The 15,794-nt window shown below is 41.1% G+C and overlaps 1 protein-coding gene across 1 annotated transcript in view; it reads left to right on the top strand.

Moving 5' to 3' along the window:
* The window catches only part of LOC109999294 (RNA polymerase II elongation factor ELL), a 30,173-nt gene that overhangs the window by 7,136 nt on the left and 7,243 nt on the right, over window positions 1-15,794 (top strand). Inside the window, exons 3-7 of the mRNA XM_020654315.2 lie at window positions 9,118-9,245; window positions 9,680-9,834; window positions 12,232-12,473; window positions 13,121-13,245; window positions 15,011-15,125. Coding sequence (XP_020509971.1) covers window positions 9,118-9,245; window positions 9,680-9,834; window positions 12,232-12,473; window positions 13,121-13,245; window positions 15,011-15,125 — 765 coding nt within the window. The remainder of the gene's footprint in view (window positions 1-9,117; window positions 9,246-9,679; window positions 9,835-12,231; window positions 12,474-13,120; window positions 13,246-15,010; window positions 15,126-15,794) is intronic.

Here is a 15,794-nt window from a genome sequence, read left to right as displayed (position 1 = left end):
AACACAGACTTATTTGAATAAGAGAGTGAATATGCTGATTTATATATTCTTTAAAGTCTTTATATGTGATTTTTCACACTTAAATATAATATAAATCAAGTGTATCCTCTGAAAATAACTGTGAGTCATGACTGTCTACAACGGGTGTAACACCCGAGTCCCACTGTCTGTGATGTTTTCAGAGTTTTCAGAGTCCTATCTTCACTTTGTTTACATCGCCAGGACGGCCGGCTGACTCCTCCCCTCGTGTATAAAAGTTGTTTAATTGAGGGACTAGAGAAAAGAAGAATAACATACTGTACTCACTGCTTAACTGTGTTTCTAGATCACGCTCATTTCAGGTAAATTTACATGCAGTGTGAAGATACCAGCATAATAAAGATCACTAGCATTAGCATGCTAACACAACAATGCAGCATGAAACCAAAACAAGTTGTTTTGGTTTCATGCTGGTGCTCAAGGGCGACATCTACTGGATCAAAAAATCACATATAAAGCCTTTAAGTGATAGACTTGACATCCTGAATATCAGCAAACAAAGATCTGAAAATTCAATTTGAACAACCACAATATATTAGCGTAAAAGCAGTGAACCGGAAAAGGAAGTACAACTGATAATTAAACATTTTAGGACGGTTAGCTTATTTGCGTACCATGCATATTGGTATTCGATTGGTATTAAAATTCAGGCGTTGACAGTAAGTTTCCCTTCACCTTTAAAATGTATTGCTCTGTTTATTGTATTCTCAGAAAGATCAGCTACTTATAATAAGGAAGCTGTTTACATCTTGTAGCTCACCATTGTGCTATCGAACTGTGTTCAAACCAGGATTTATACTATCTTAAAATACTGAGCTGACTAAATGGGCGCTATCTTTAAAAATGGAAATCAATGTTACAGTCTTACTGTGCACCGCTGTTTATTATTAATCTACCATTAAGTCATAAGTTGTTGTTGTAAAGAAAGAGCAAAGTTTAGAAAGAGGACACATTCTGTACAGTGTCAGCACAGGCCTCTAAGATTTCTTAGCACAAACATTTTTTCTCGGACTTCAATAAAATGCAGAACAACAGGATATGAGCAACACTCACACTGTATGCAAGCATGGCCATTGTTATTGTGTACAGAGTTTTAAGTCTCAGCTGTGGCTCAACCCTGAGGCGTTTGAAACGAACACCGAGGAGTTATTGTTTAACTTAAGACAGAGAGGTTTACCAGTCTTGTGTAACACCCTGAGGTTTGTATTGGAAAGGAACACACCTCTTTAAAGGACTATTTATAGTCACTTCTTACTGTAAACTTCAGAATATAAAAAGTCCCACATATACTGCTTTATCTGGTTTGAAACATGGAATTTAAACAATTGGTTTCAAATGTATTCAGCTATAATATGTACACAATTAATGCTGATACTTCTAAACTCACAAAGCAACTGAAAAATCCCTGTCTTTTTTTTTACACCTGTGATTTGACAGCTCAAGCACTTTCAATGTGTTGTTTGGCGTACTCCTGCAATCCATGCGGCCCCTTTTTTTCACATCTCAGTGCATGTTTTGGATTTTCTCGACAGTCTTCAAGTTTCCCCGCAAATGAATCAGGTTTGGACATAGTTTCCAATGCACAATCTGTGAATTGTTAAAAGATTACAGACTGCCTGCTTGTGTGGAGAGAAAAGACCAGTAATGGAAGTATACTGCAACAACTCCTCGGGCAAGTTTTGTTGGATTGCCCCAGTGGATCGGCTTGGGTTTAACAAGGGAGACACATTATAGCAGTTAGTTCATCTGAGGTATAAAAACCAGCATTTTGAAGGGAATTTCCTGACTTAACCATCATTAAATGTCAATTAGGCAAGGATTTAGAAGAGTGGATCCGTTTACGGAAAAAAAAAACAGTCTTACATTTTCTAAATGAGTTCAATAAATTAGGTTTATAGTTGTTATGCTACCAATACCAGAATGTATCGTAAACTCTCCCGATAAAACCTGATATATGATATTGGGTTATCAGCAAATCAATGCACCAATCTAAAACCAAAGACCGATAAAATATGGATGCAATCTCAATGACATCACCCATTGGTTTCTGATGCTGACTTTCAAAGGCCATTGATGATGGTCGCCATATTGGAAATCAGGGCTGAACAATATATCGTTTGAACACAGCAATGTGCAGATGTGCAATAGTCATATCGAAGGACATGCGATGTCAATGAGGCACGTCATGCTGCCACTTTTTTTGTTGTTTGATGCAAACAAAAACAACCAGTTTTCTTGTTTCATGACATATTTACTATGAAAGTCTCTGTGATACTGACCATTGTGCATGTAGAGTCCATGTGTCCATACTGTGGCTTCCCCGGCCTGACGCTTGAGGCCGATGCTCATTTACACAAGGTGGATTTAACATTAAATAATTCCCCCTACCAAGTATCTGCTTGTTATTGTTGTGGACACGATTACATACCGATAAGGACCGTCAACAGAGCGGATGTGCCGCTCATTGTTTACTTTATTAGCTACACCTGAAGCACATGATGGAGACAAAATCTTGTAAATCTCAGGCGACCCAAAACAGTGAGCTTTGGTTTAATCAGAGGTGACTATCACTGTGCTCGTCATGCACACTAAACACAAGTTTGAATGTCGTTGATGACACTGACACAATAAAAAGTCACAAGCTTTATTATTAAGTTTATGAAGAAATGTGTCGCTCTTCCTTTTCTCTCTCTCCACACGTTTGTTTGCGTCAGAGTCGCTGTCAGAGGGCTGGACTCGGTGTGTGATGATAGTAGGAGGGGTTTTAGATTTGAAAATGACTTTAAGACCATAATAATAAAAAGTGTGATTGAGTTTTCAATTGATGTACATAAAATAAACTGCATTTATCAGTTGATTTTTTTTAAATATTGCAAGATATATTGCAGAAAGCAAATATTTTATTGCAAATGGAAATGCCGTCTCATACTAACTTTCTGTCAACATAATAATAGACAAAGAGCTGCAGCCTTAAGTTGTCTGACAAACAGCTACAGCGTGCTGTAATCCTTTATAAAATCAAACCGTATGACTTATAAAAGTATTCAGCCCCCATCCCCCACATATTGTGTATGCGGATAAAGAAATAAGCAGACCTAAGTTGTTTTTTTGTTCCAGCTTGTAAACATGTTTAAATCTGCTGTAAAAACAGTGATTTTTAGAATGGGTGTGTATGTGACTTTTGCAACCAACCTCAAGTGGACACTCAAGGAACTGCAGGTTTTGCACCTGTGCATTGGCTTCATTCTCCAACACAGGAAGTTGCTGCTTGTCTAAAACCAACATTTATTAGCGCCCCAAAAGAGGACTAATTTCTTCCTTACCAAAACAATGGCCTGCACACACACGCTACTACGGTTTAGAGTGCCTAAGAAGACCAGTGCGCTGCTTGCATGTTACATTAGCAAAGCTAGCATAATGTCAGACATCAGTGTGTTCCAAAGCCATCTCTAAAGGATGTCGCTTTTGACACTGGTATAACTGTTTTTTGGAAACAGGAAAGCCGTTAATGTCTTGTGCTCAGCTGATGCTAGTGTTAGCTTAGTTTACGTCCAGGTCTAGATGTCTTTTTTTAATTGACTGGTATTTGAGGAATACTTGGTGCAGGCAATTTTTTTTAAGATATCTGAATCAAAACTATGACTATTGGAATCGGTATTAGGAAGGAAAGAATAGCACCGGATTGTCTTGGCATACAAGGCAAGAAACTGTGTCCTATCATTGAAAATAGGCTTTTAAAAAATCTCCATCCCTCTTGTGTATGAAGAGGAGGGTACCTACAGTGAGAACTGGGTGGGGGTTGTCAGGAGTGGGGGAGACAGAGAGTGTTTGTTGAGGTTGACAGATTAGCCCCAGCCTCTTGGAAAAATACTGATTCTGCTTGGCATAACAGGCAGTACCTTGGGGGGATGCTCGACAGTTGCCCATCCCCATATCCCCGCACCAACTCCCGTCAGTCCCCCCCCCCCACCCCCACTCTTTCTTTTGCTTTCCTGTCCCTACCAACCCCCCTCAATGAATAGATCCTCAAGCACAGGAAACCATCACATCCATCCCGGTGACTGAAAAGCGTGATTTAGACAGTAAGAAGGGATGTCACGCGTTAGGTTCGGGTACAAATGAGTCATCGTGTTTCAAGCTTTTGAACGGTGAAGAGGAGTAATTAATATTACCCCCCTGTGTTTTACAGAGATTTGTCAACATCACTGCGCTTGCTCATTTTCCATGTGACACAGAAAAAATGGCTTAAATTGCCAACTTGTTGATTGAAAGAAATATGATCTAAACTTTATGCAAAAAATAAATGTGAAATCAGCGACAAACACACTTGCTTCATCCTGGATCCATCCCCCCATTTCTCTGCTGGGTTGCTCGTCACATTCCTAAAGAAAGACTTATTTAGGGCCATCCCTCATGCACTGGCTCTACTGGGAGCCACCAACACCCCCCCCCCCCCCCCCTCCACCCCCCCTCCTCCATGCGCACACACCCAAACCCCCCCCTCTCTCTTCACCCTCCGACAACACACAGCCACACGTCCCCGCTGTTCATGAATAATCCAGGCGGGCCGACAGCCCATTGCACTCAGCTTCGTGGGGGGAAGACGCTAGAACAAAAGACAGGCGGCTACACAGAGCGGCAATGGCTGAGCTGGCCTCAGATGAGAAGACAATGGTAACTAGTGTCAGTACAGACAGGGGCAGGAGGCAGAGACTTCAGAGTAAATCACATATCCATGCTCCCTGCTCCCGTCTCTGTCAGTGTTGCCACGCCAAATACCAGAGCTGGGAACCCTGCCTTTTTCGAGCAAAAAGAAGACAGGGAGAGAAGCCATCCTCTCTCATCTCTGCCTGCAGATGTTTGGCTTGGAAAAGAAAGTAGATCCCTTTTAGTGAAGCTATTTTCCTTCACCAAATAGCAGGGTTAAGAACTTCGTTTTAACCCCGTCAAACGATGAGCAGTTCAAACATGCTTCTGGGAGTTAAAGTTGACATTTTTACAAGGACATCACCCACTGTGTCCTTTGTCCTTCTTCAACCGCTGAACCCCCCCCTGCCAAGATTTTCTGTTCCAGTCCAGTTCACACCTTACAACAGCTTGAAAGTATTTGACATCTCCTAACACACACACACACACACACAGGCCTTGGAGTAGCAGATGTGGCCACAGAGGCAGTTATTGTAGCAGTCCTGCTCTCCACGGGGGGGGGGGGGGGGGGGGGCTGCTCTGACAAGGTGCTAAGGATTGCCCCGCGGATGCCATTTGGTGGCTCTGACTGTAAACTGTCCAACGGCTAAACTTTTATTCGAGTCACTACAATGGAGGGCATTACTGCACAGAGCTCTCAGTACTGCCTCTTTAATGTCAATACTAACACTCTGATGATGTAAATGCCTCATTAAGCTCCTTCTGTGATTGATTAATCATCAGATTAAAGGATGCACGTGGTTATAATTTGAGCGCCACATAACGCACACGCAATTTAATGACTGCTTTCCCTAATTCCAAACCGGACAAATGATGGTGATTTCACTGTTAAGTCAGTAGTTATTAATTTACTACCACACTCGGAGTAGAGAAATCCACAGACGCATCACAAATACTGGAAACATAAATATCCAAAGTGCATTTTTGAAAACCCTCCATTGGCATGCACTTGAATATTTAAAAGAACTTTCAAAAACTCTTGGTTGAAGGGCAGAGTCACGAGCGTTATTGAGCTCATTTCATATCATCATTCATTCCTCGCCCTCATCGTCAGAACATAATCAACATGTGAGTCAAATACTATTTTTGGTTTCTGTTCATTCTTTTAAATCCAACAGTTCAGAAATGCACTTCAAACCAATTAGGTGTCAGAATTCTAAAAATCTTTCAACAACAGTTTGGTGAAGTCGTGTGTCAGACATTCTGTCAACTACATGGCCACCAAGTCTTTGACCTGGAAGTCAATGAGCTATTAATATCTGAGCTCTGCTGGCCCCTTTTATAAACCCTTCTTGTGTGTGCTTTATGTCACTCATTAACTATTTTTAGGATTAGGATTGAGACATGAGTTTGTTTTTGTTTGTTCACTGACGTCTGTTGTTTGTTGTCTCCAGAAAATGAACTGATTATTGTCGTGTCTCCGTCGGGGTTACACCATTAGCTAGATATTTGACCCCTCTTCCCTGTATGTCCCCTGTGGGAGTAAGGGGTTTCCTCTGACTAAGAACACACACACACACACACGCACACACAGCGTCATGATCAGAACCAAACCTCCCTATGGAGTTGTCTATGACTCAGTGTCTTATCCACACCTTTTACGTGACTGACAGCAGCTACAGGATTTACAAACCTGTCGGTACAAGAAGCTGAACATAAGCTGTCATCTCATCTGAGCGGGTGCCATAATCATCAAATATGCAATTATTCTTTTAACGGTTATAAGCACAAGTGGATTTTGTCGTTTAAATTAAAGCTGTAAACCTCAGGCTGTTCAAACCACATTTTGTTGGCTAGCAGAGAGATTATTATGAATTGAGCAGGCAACATGATTATTAATATGGTATTCTGTGATGTGTAAAGTAAGGGAGGCATCTCCTTCTCTAAATAACAAGAGTTTTGTTTGTTACCACCACTTTTGCTTTTCCAATCAATCGACTCTGACAAATTAAGTCAAACAATTTACCTTTCTCAAATAAGAAAACATATTTTTCCTTAACAATTGAAAAGTTGAACTTAAAAGGGAAAAAGTCTCCCCGTCTCTTTCTGCCAAATGTCAGTATTTACATTTGAAATATTTGTCATTGGAAAAAAATACTTTCTTCATCTGTAACTTAAAGAGACTTTTTTTGTGCAGTTAGTCAGCACTCTGTCTGTCTAAACACACACTGTTACAAAAGTATCTGGAGTAAGTTCCTTTTAGCAACTCCCTGGGCCTAGAGCTGTCATGTTGGTTAAGCCTTTTCGGCTACTGTTAGCTACACTGGGGGCTTTGTTAATTTCCCTTTTGCTGCATGTTGAAATTTGTTGCTGATGATCAGCAGAACTGACATCCACTATTGCAAAGATTACAATATGTTTGTTTTTTTGTTTTTGTATGGTTTAAAAATGAGATATTACATGGTCATCAGTACGCTTCAGGCAGATTGTGTTACATCCAGTGTCAAGGCAGGTATGCTCTTGTTTCCAGGCTTTTTGCTATGCTAAGCTAATAATATAACTAACTAGCTCTTTTGGCATAACTAATACTTGAATTTCCAAGAGTGTCAAACTAATAGTAATAACTAATAATAAACTAATAGTTTGACACTCTTTTATTCTTTTAGTGCTTTACATGTCCAGGCTTATATTCTAGTGTTAGTGAGACAGGCCTCCTTCAGGAGTCAGCAACTGGAAACTAATGGGTTAAATGACATATGGTTATGAAGCTTGAGAAGGAAGCCGTGAATAAAACGGGGGCGACCTCTGAACAGTCTGACCTGAGTGACATTGATTAGAATTAGAATGTGAAGTGTGCACAGTGGCATGGACGGGGCTGACAGGCAGATCTAATGCATGGCTGGAGGGGGGATCATACTGCTGCCATCGACTGAAAAGAGGGGACTAGTGGTACTATTGCGATGCTAAAATGTGTGAACATGTGCTCTCATCTCACAACATGTTGATGCTTTTGTTTGGCAACACTTGCATTTAACAAAAAAACAAAAACCCATAAGGCAGTTCTTCTGCAGCGCTTAGTTGTAACCTCATTTTAAGGACTTGTTGCTTCTAATTTTGGTCAAGGCGGGCCGGCCACTGCTCCCCTCTCTTAAAGTAATAAGTCCTGAGGACATGGCTTCTGTCTTGTAGCAGCTCACTTGGATGCTTTTTTTTTTGGGTTGATGGTCCTTAATTAGCATAAAAGCCAAGCACAGACATACGCTGGACTCGCAGTCTCATGTGAACACTCACAACATAAATAGGTCAGAATTAATGGTCAGCTGTGTGTTTCAAGTGTCCACGGCCGTGTAGGCTGCTTTGAGTTTTTTGTGTTGACATGGGTGGGCCTGTGCACATGAGGGAAAGCTGGAGGCTGATGGGGGCTGGGTGAATGGCATTCGTTTGGGTTTTAAAAGAGGAGGAGGGGTGTCGAGCAGAGCAGAGGAGAGGAGCCGTTCATTGGCTCTGTGTAAAAAAAAAAAACTGCTTATGGCTTTGCTGCATGACTGGGCATTTGTGACAGCTATAGTCCTGCCTGCCACATCTGCCAGGGACACTGTGCTCTCAGCCGGTCGGCTTATAATCAATCACTCACGAATGATAAGTAAAGAGGCGGCTTCAGGTCTGATTGACCGATGTGTTTTTAATTTGATTCTTAAAGTAAAAGAGCTCTGTGTTAACACAGCGTATGCATATATGTTGATAAAGGAGGGGCTATAACGTTTGGCCTGCTGCTGAATAAAGGATAAACTATCAACATAAGTAGTAAGCTGTTTATTGTCAGCTGCAGGTGGTGCAGAAAAGAGTAGCTGCTGTAAAAAGGGACGTGTAACCTGTCCTCTTAGTGGAAGTAGGTTTTTGGGTCGTTTGATGTAACATGTTACGTCCCCGGCTGAGATAGGACTTCAACCTGCTGGTTTGTTTGTCAGAGAGGAGGCTATCCGCTACACTATTGTTGTGTTTTTTTGCCTTTCAGACAGACTCCCCCCCCCCCCCCTCATGACGGGCTACAGGTCATCCTCACTGACCTGGGAAGTCCCACATAGCCTCTGTGATTGGCTCAAATGGAAGATTATTTAGGGCACATGAAATTGCGTGAGAAAATAAAAGATTGTTGAAATAAGAGGAGCTGCCTTGATGATTTACTTTACTATTACTATTCTATGTTTTGTACTTTGACATTATGCTGATTAAGATCATCTTGAAGTGATAAAAACATGCTTATTACATAACACAGCGCTCACATTAGGAGTGCTACTGTGCATGGTTAAAAATACCACAAAAAAAACAAAGTAGGCTACTAACCTGGGCTTAGATTCATGTTTTGACATGTATTTTTTCTCTTCTTAAACTTTGCACCTTCTGATGTCATTCTGTTGTTTCTCTTTTTAGTACATAAAGATCCCAGCACCGACTCCAGAATCCCCCGAAGGTTTCAGGGTCTTCTCGTTCTACCTGTCCAGTGACAGCAAAGACAAGCCCCAGTCCAGCTTTGACTGCATTCACCAGTATGTCTCGGGGTGAGTATAGCACAAATAACTCTTTCCACAGTCGACCACAAATGGAATTTGTAATAAATTTAGTGTCGGGCTCGGCTGTGACCGCGGGGCTTCACTGAACAGTGGCGTGTCTCTTCAGTACTACAACAGAAAGGACCGCTGTCGGGCACTTTCAAACAAGACTACAATAACACACCCAGGGCTGACGTGCCACAAACTGACCACAAAGGTGTGACCGGTAATGATCGAGAACAGAGGGATAGTGTCTGAGGCGTTGCAGCTTTTAAAGTGTTTGGTGAAATGGTCGAATTGGAGCCTTTTTATTGGTCTTAACCCTTATGACACAGCCTCGAATATGACTGTATGACAGCCAAAAGAAACCGGCAATTTAACAGAGCAAACCCAGAGAATTTGTAAACCTGACCTCCTCCTTCTGCTCCTTCCTATTCTTACAGGGAGGGCAAGGACCACCTGGAGGGCCAGGGCAGCATTCAGGACAAGATCACAGTCTGCGCTACAGACGACTCCTACCAAACGACCCGGGAGCGCATGTCTCAGGTGGAGAAGGACATCTGGAGCCGCTCAGCGATTGAAATCAAACCGGGGCCGAGTAAGCTTTTTACTTAATAACTGTATGCGCGCTGAAGTAGTCTTAGCCTTGAAGCACGTAGGGATCAAGGACAGATAACAAGAGTGTTTTTTGTCATGTTCCCAGAAAGCTTCTGAACCATTGCTTCTCACCATTTCATCCTGCTGGTAATTGCCATATGGCGTGGAAGTTATCACATAATTGATCCAAGTGCTGCGTTGCAGTAATTCGTGCAAGAGAGATGCCGCTCTTTCTTTTAATTTCTCTTTTATTCTGACCAGATTCCGCAGGCACAGGGCCAGCTTGCCTGCCAGCAGCAATTATAAGATTGAGTTTGCCAGAAGTATGTGCTAACAGGTCTCATGCAGATGAAGTTCTGCGTAAAATGTAATTACACTGACTGGAGTTTAATTGACTTTCATTTGAACTAAGTGTATCATCTAGAAGAAGGCCACATTAACATGGAGCGATCTGAATAAACATGCAGTCTATGGAATTAATTCTCTTTAATTTTAAGGTACTTGAAGCTTGAAATATGCTTAAATTGACCATGCTGCCACTTTATGACAAATCTTGCCGTGAGGCTTCATGACATATGGAGGTCCTGTGTGATTTTTAAATGCTAACTGCAGATGATATTTTATGAATGGAGACATGATGGTTTTGGGTAATTGCTGTAGAAGTCATCTGTTGGAAGCCGTTCCTACACATTACATGGCATGCTTTTCTGCAGAAATAGACTCTCAAAATAAATTAAACATATCTGGCACGTGTTATATGTGAAAAACATGTTGTTAGAGGACAGCCATTATACTTAAATATGTCTTTTTAAGCAAATGAGCGTCCTTTTCGTGTATAAGTACGTTAGAAAGAGAATTAAACAAGTTATGGATCATCGTATGTGCCATATACAGTGGTGCACACAGTTGTTTTGTGGTGACTGACTGTCTTTTTATGGTACAGTAATGCTATGCTCATCAGGAAAAATAGACCAACTTTGAATCACAGGTTGCAGAGTAGAAAAATGTTCACAATTTAGATAACAATGTGTGATTTTACAGTTATGCTGCGTTCAGGGGAAACGAGCTTGACAGATGGGCAACTGATTTGTGTCTAAACCAGGTGTTGGACAAGTTTGAAAAGGTCTTTACAGAATTTCCTTAGGTTTTGAAAATATTAACATTTCACCTTTCATGAATATCAAGTTATCTTCTTGTAGAAAATGCTGCTAAAGATGTAAAATAACAGCTCAAAAGGTTGTTGTTTTTTTTTTTGCTAATTTATGTTGTGAAAAACTTATGACAGTTATTAAGTATGACAGTTCTCGTAAGTGAGACATCACTGCCACTTCAGGAAACATCTTCAATAAACACTGCATTGAGAGTCTTCAAAACTTCCCTCAAGCTGTTTTATTTCACTGTCAAACAATGGTTCTAGTTGCTGCTTGTCTGAAATGTGGCTGTACAGGTTGTTTCAGTGCAGGAGGGATATTTGCCTAAAATCTTTGTGATGTTGAAACAAGCTCCAACAAGACTTGCATGATTTCTTTTGCACAGGTGATACAACACGACTATTTATATCTTCAGAGGAACACTGTATCCATTGGAAACCCATGAAAACATGTTTAAAGTCTAAATATCTAGAACATGAGCTGTCAAGCTGTTTTGCAACACATCCTGTAAACACATATGACACCTCTACAGTAAGGTCCCTGTGAAAGTGTCATTAGCCTTCGTCCTATAGAAACCTCCAAAGTATGGCTTAAAGTTGTAATGAGATTAGGGTAGATATCTATAAGCACTCCCTGCTCTGGCCCAACAGATTTAGTACTGCGACAGGAAGACAGGGCCTCTCTATGTTAGGTGGTTTAGTTTCCATGCTCCTCTGTTTACTCAGCAGTCAGCGAACTCTTCTGTCAGCCACTTTCACTGCTCTCCACTTGCAGCAACACTGACTCTGCACATGAAAATAGAACAAATAGTGATGTGCTCAGAGTCTCTTTGTATATATATTGCCTTTTTTTGACTTGGCTAAAAGTGCACAGCACATGCACTGTATCTGTTGTGTAGACTGCATGACAGTACAGGGATAAAATAAAGAAAGTGTTTTAGATTGCCTCTCTTTAAAATAAGGGTTTGATTGGAACACTGGCCTGAAGACTGGATCAGGAATGATGTGTTGGCTGTGCTATTACAGGATACTCTGAACCCATGTAAATCCTGTTATCAGATCAGTTATAACCTCCCTTCACTTGTCCGATATGCTCAAGAAAGTCACCACATGGCCCTTCAGATACAGCTTTAGATTATCACTATTCTACCTTTCCGATTCACTTTCACTTCTCCGAAACTCTGCCCTTATCTAACACAAATGTTTTCTCAAAACTCTGCTGTGTGTGCCTTTTTGTTTTGATCTTAGGTAAGTATGTGAAGGTCCAGAGGAAGCAGGGTCTAGTATCAGGCTCGGACAGCAACAACAAGCACTCCCCCAGCAACAAGAGGAGCCTAGTAAGCAGCCCTGTGGCACACCGGCCCCTGAGGGATCGCGTCATTCATCTCCTGGCCTTAAAGCCCTACAAGAAACCTGAGCTGCTACTGTGGTTGGAGAGGGAGCGGGCAAGTCAAAAGGACAAGTCTGACCTGACCTCAGTGCTGGATGAGGTGAGACCTAGCATAGTGCTGTGTAAACACATTGTTGCTAATTATTCAAAATACTCGGATGCAAAAAAATGTAAAAACAATTAAAAGCTGCTTTTAGCATCAGTTGATCTCAAGGACTGAAACTTGAAAATAATCATCTGTTTTTTCTTACTGTATGATACTTATGAAAAGACTTCCACCAGCTAACTCTTAGAGGGGATGTCAGTAAGTTTACTTTAGGCGTATTTCCTGCGTTCACAGTTTTTGAGTGTCCCGAGGCAAACATCAAGTGGTGAATGTGCCGCCGCTGTTAGCTGTAATTAGAGCTGTGTTTAAATTGTCTTTGAAGGAGAAGATTGTGTTTTGACAAGAGAGGGGTGGTTTTTTTTTTCTCCAGCTAGCAACTGACTACTGTCAAAACGGAAAGTTGTTGGTTTGGCTAGATTTGGCTTAAACGGATGAAACTGTGAAAGGGCACGATTAAAGGGTTTACCAAAAAGAAAGGTCGTGTTTTATTTAAACATAAGGTGGAGTTAAGCAGTCCAGGTTAACACAGTTTAGTGATCTGAAGACCTCAGCTGCCCTCTTTTCCTGTTGCGTTCTGTCCTCTTTTTGATCATTTCTTTAAAAAAACAAACAAAAAAATGGAACTGCTTGTTTTTTGGCAGGTTGCTAAACTGAACCCAAAAGATCACAGCTACACTCTGAAGGATGAGCTCTACAGACACGTCCAGAGAGACTGGCCTGGATATCTGGAGGAGGAGAAGCAACTCATCCACAGGCTCCTAATCAGGTGGGTACAGATACTGTAGAAGTTTAACTAATCAGTGGATTGATTCATACATAATTCACAATATTGTGGATAACCAATTAAACAAGAAGCCGTTTAAAGGTGCCAAAGCTATCACCAGCAGCAAGTAAACTAATTGTGGCATAGAGTATTCAGCCAAGGTTTACTTGTTGTGTGGAGTAAACAAACACAATCTAACACATTCATTAGGTGGTCTACTGTGTAGGTCGTTTTACCCCAATATATTTCCACTTTATGCTATTATTGGCTAGTTCCTTTTTGCCTAGAAGTCTTACTTTAGGGCCTCCTGCAAAGAAGATTTTCACGCCAAGTATTCAAGGTGGTGCAGTTCGTGTCTGCTTTGAGGGTTCATGTTGACTTTTAGCATCGTCTAAACCACAAACTTTTCCTAAACCTTCACAAACTAGTGTTGGTGTCTAAAAACAAACCTTGACCTATCACAATGAAAAAACCAAATGTCTTTGGTCTAGACACAAAAACTACATGGTTGGGTTCAGAAAAAGATGTTGTTTGGGTATTAGCATTTGAATTATGTTGACTGTTGGTTTTAAATGGACACAAACAGCTTTTTTTGTGGTTGAAAGCTCAGAACTCCATTTTGAAAAATAATGATGATTACTGTACAAATCTGAGAGTGGTATCCATCGTTCATCCAACTTTTTAGCATGAAAGAAAAGAAGTGTTCTTCACAGTTCTTTTTAAACCTTAAGTGGGCGGTTTTGGGCAGATAACACAGAAAAGACTCCGGGATGGATGCGTTTTGACAGCGCTGTTGTTAATACAGAAGAAACCTTTCGAGTTATCGTAGCAGTCTGCTGTGATCATGGTGAAAAAGGGGGAGCTTTTAAATGACTTCTCCCTTTGCTCTGATGAATCTCTAAATGGACACATCAAAGCGATGGAAAATATTCCCCTGCACTGCGTTGCCAAATGGCATTAGCTCTGAAAGTTCAGAGGAGCAAGGCTGTGCTTTTTCAGGGTAAGTTTCCTCCCCTCATACGTGTCCTCTGCCTGCCAGTAAACATGCAGGCCATGTGCTCCACGAGCATTTTGGGAAAAAAAGTGCAAGTCCTGTTGGCTGAATGCACTGCCCCCCTCTGTTCACCACTCCTGCTAAGTGTAAGAAGCTCGCAATTGGTAGTCGTGGCCTCGTTTGCCAAATCATACAAAACTGCGATCGCCTGTAAGTTCTGTAAACTCAAGATTCGTTTGTTGGATTGGGTGCTTCTTCAGGCTTTCTTACTTTTGTATTCTCTTGCCTTCAGACACACGGACCATATTATTAAAAGGGTGCGCATGAATAAACTTGGGGGTGTGACTTCTTGTAATGTCTGTTTGAGGAAGGAGCTGTAGGAAGCAGATTAACAGAGAAGAGGGTTTGGTCCAACAGAGGTTCAGTCTGCTGCTATTGTTTTACTCACCGGGCCGTGTTTGGTCTTTGTGGTTGCCTCCTGTCGATTGTATCACCAGAGACACAAAAACCAAACACGCCGCATGCATTTTTTCCCCCAAAATAAGCTTTGATGGGGTTGAAAAAGACTGACAGATTTGTAATGTCAATGATTATGCTGCCACTGCTGTCTTTTCCTCTGCGTGTCATGATAAATGATAATTGCTCACAGATCTGCCAAGGCAAGCTTTATGACCTACATACTGCCGCTTCCTGTTTAGCTTTACAGGCCATTTACCTCGATGTTACTGTCCAACTGAAGGTGCTGTGTTTTTTTTGTTTTTTTTTCTTCTTTAGGAAACTTCAGCCACTCCACAGTAGCCAGTTGAGAAGTCCCCAGTCCAATCATTCCATCCACAAAACTCCCGGGGACTCTCCTTCACAACTCAGCCCTGCCAAGAGTCTTTCTGTGGTAATTATTTAACTCCACTGAATCCAGTTTTACCCCTTCTTCTTTTATTTTTTTTAGACTCAACTAGATAGGGAATGTTCTCTTTTTGCAGCTACTCAATACAAATACTATAATACACAATACAATACTCGTGTTTTTTCCTGCTAAATCTTTTTCAGCTCCTGTGAGGAGTTTCTAGCTTTATAATTAAGAAAGACATTTTGAGGCCCTTTGTAGACAAGCAAATATGTTATTTTTTCTCTTTTGTCTACTGGGGAGTAGTTTTGAATTAAGTGTGCAGATATATGCAGATATATGCAAAACTCCTCCAAAAAAAATGTAGACACTGTTGCAATGGACATGTTTCTTTAAATGTATTTTGTCAAACTTTTCAGATACATACATTTCTGTTTAAAGGCTTTATATGTGATTTTTTTCACACTTAAATATAATATAAATCAAGTATATCCTCTGAAAATAACTCTGTGAGTCATGACTGTCACAATGGGTGTAACACCCGAGTCCCACTGTCTGTGATGCTTTCAGAGTTTTCAGAGTCCTATCTTCACTTTGTTTACATCGCCAGGACAGCCGGCTGACTCCTCCCCTCGTGTATAAAAGTTGTTTCATTGAGGGACTAGAGAAAAGAAGAATAACATACTGTACTCACTGCTTAACTGTGTTTCTAGA

The sequence above is a fragment of the Labrus bergylta genome, chromosome 7 (genome assembly GCF_963930695.1).
Source record: "Labrus bergylta chromosome 7, fLabBer1.1, whole genome shotgun sequence".
Classification (NCBI taxonomy): Eukaryota; Metazoa; Chordata; class Actinopteri; order Labriformes; family Labridae; genus Labrus; species Labrus bergylta.
This window is presented reverse-complemented; position numbering and strand designations above follow the sequence as displayed.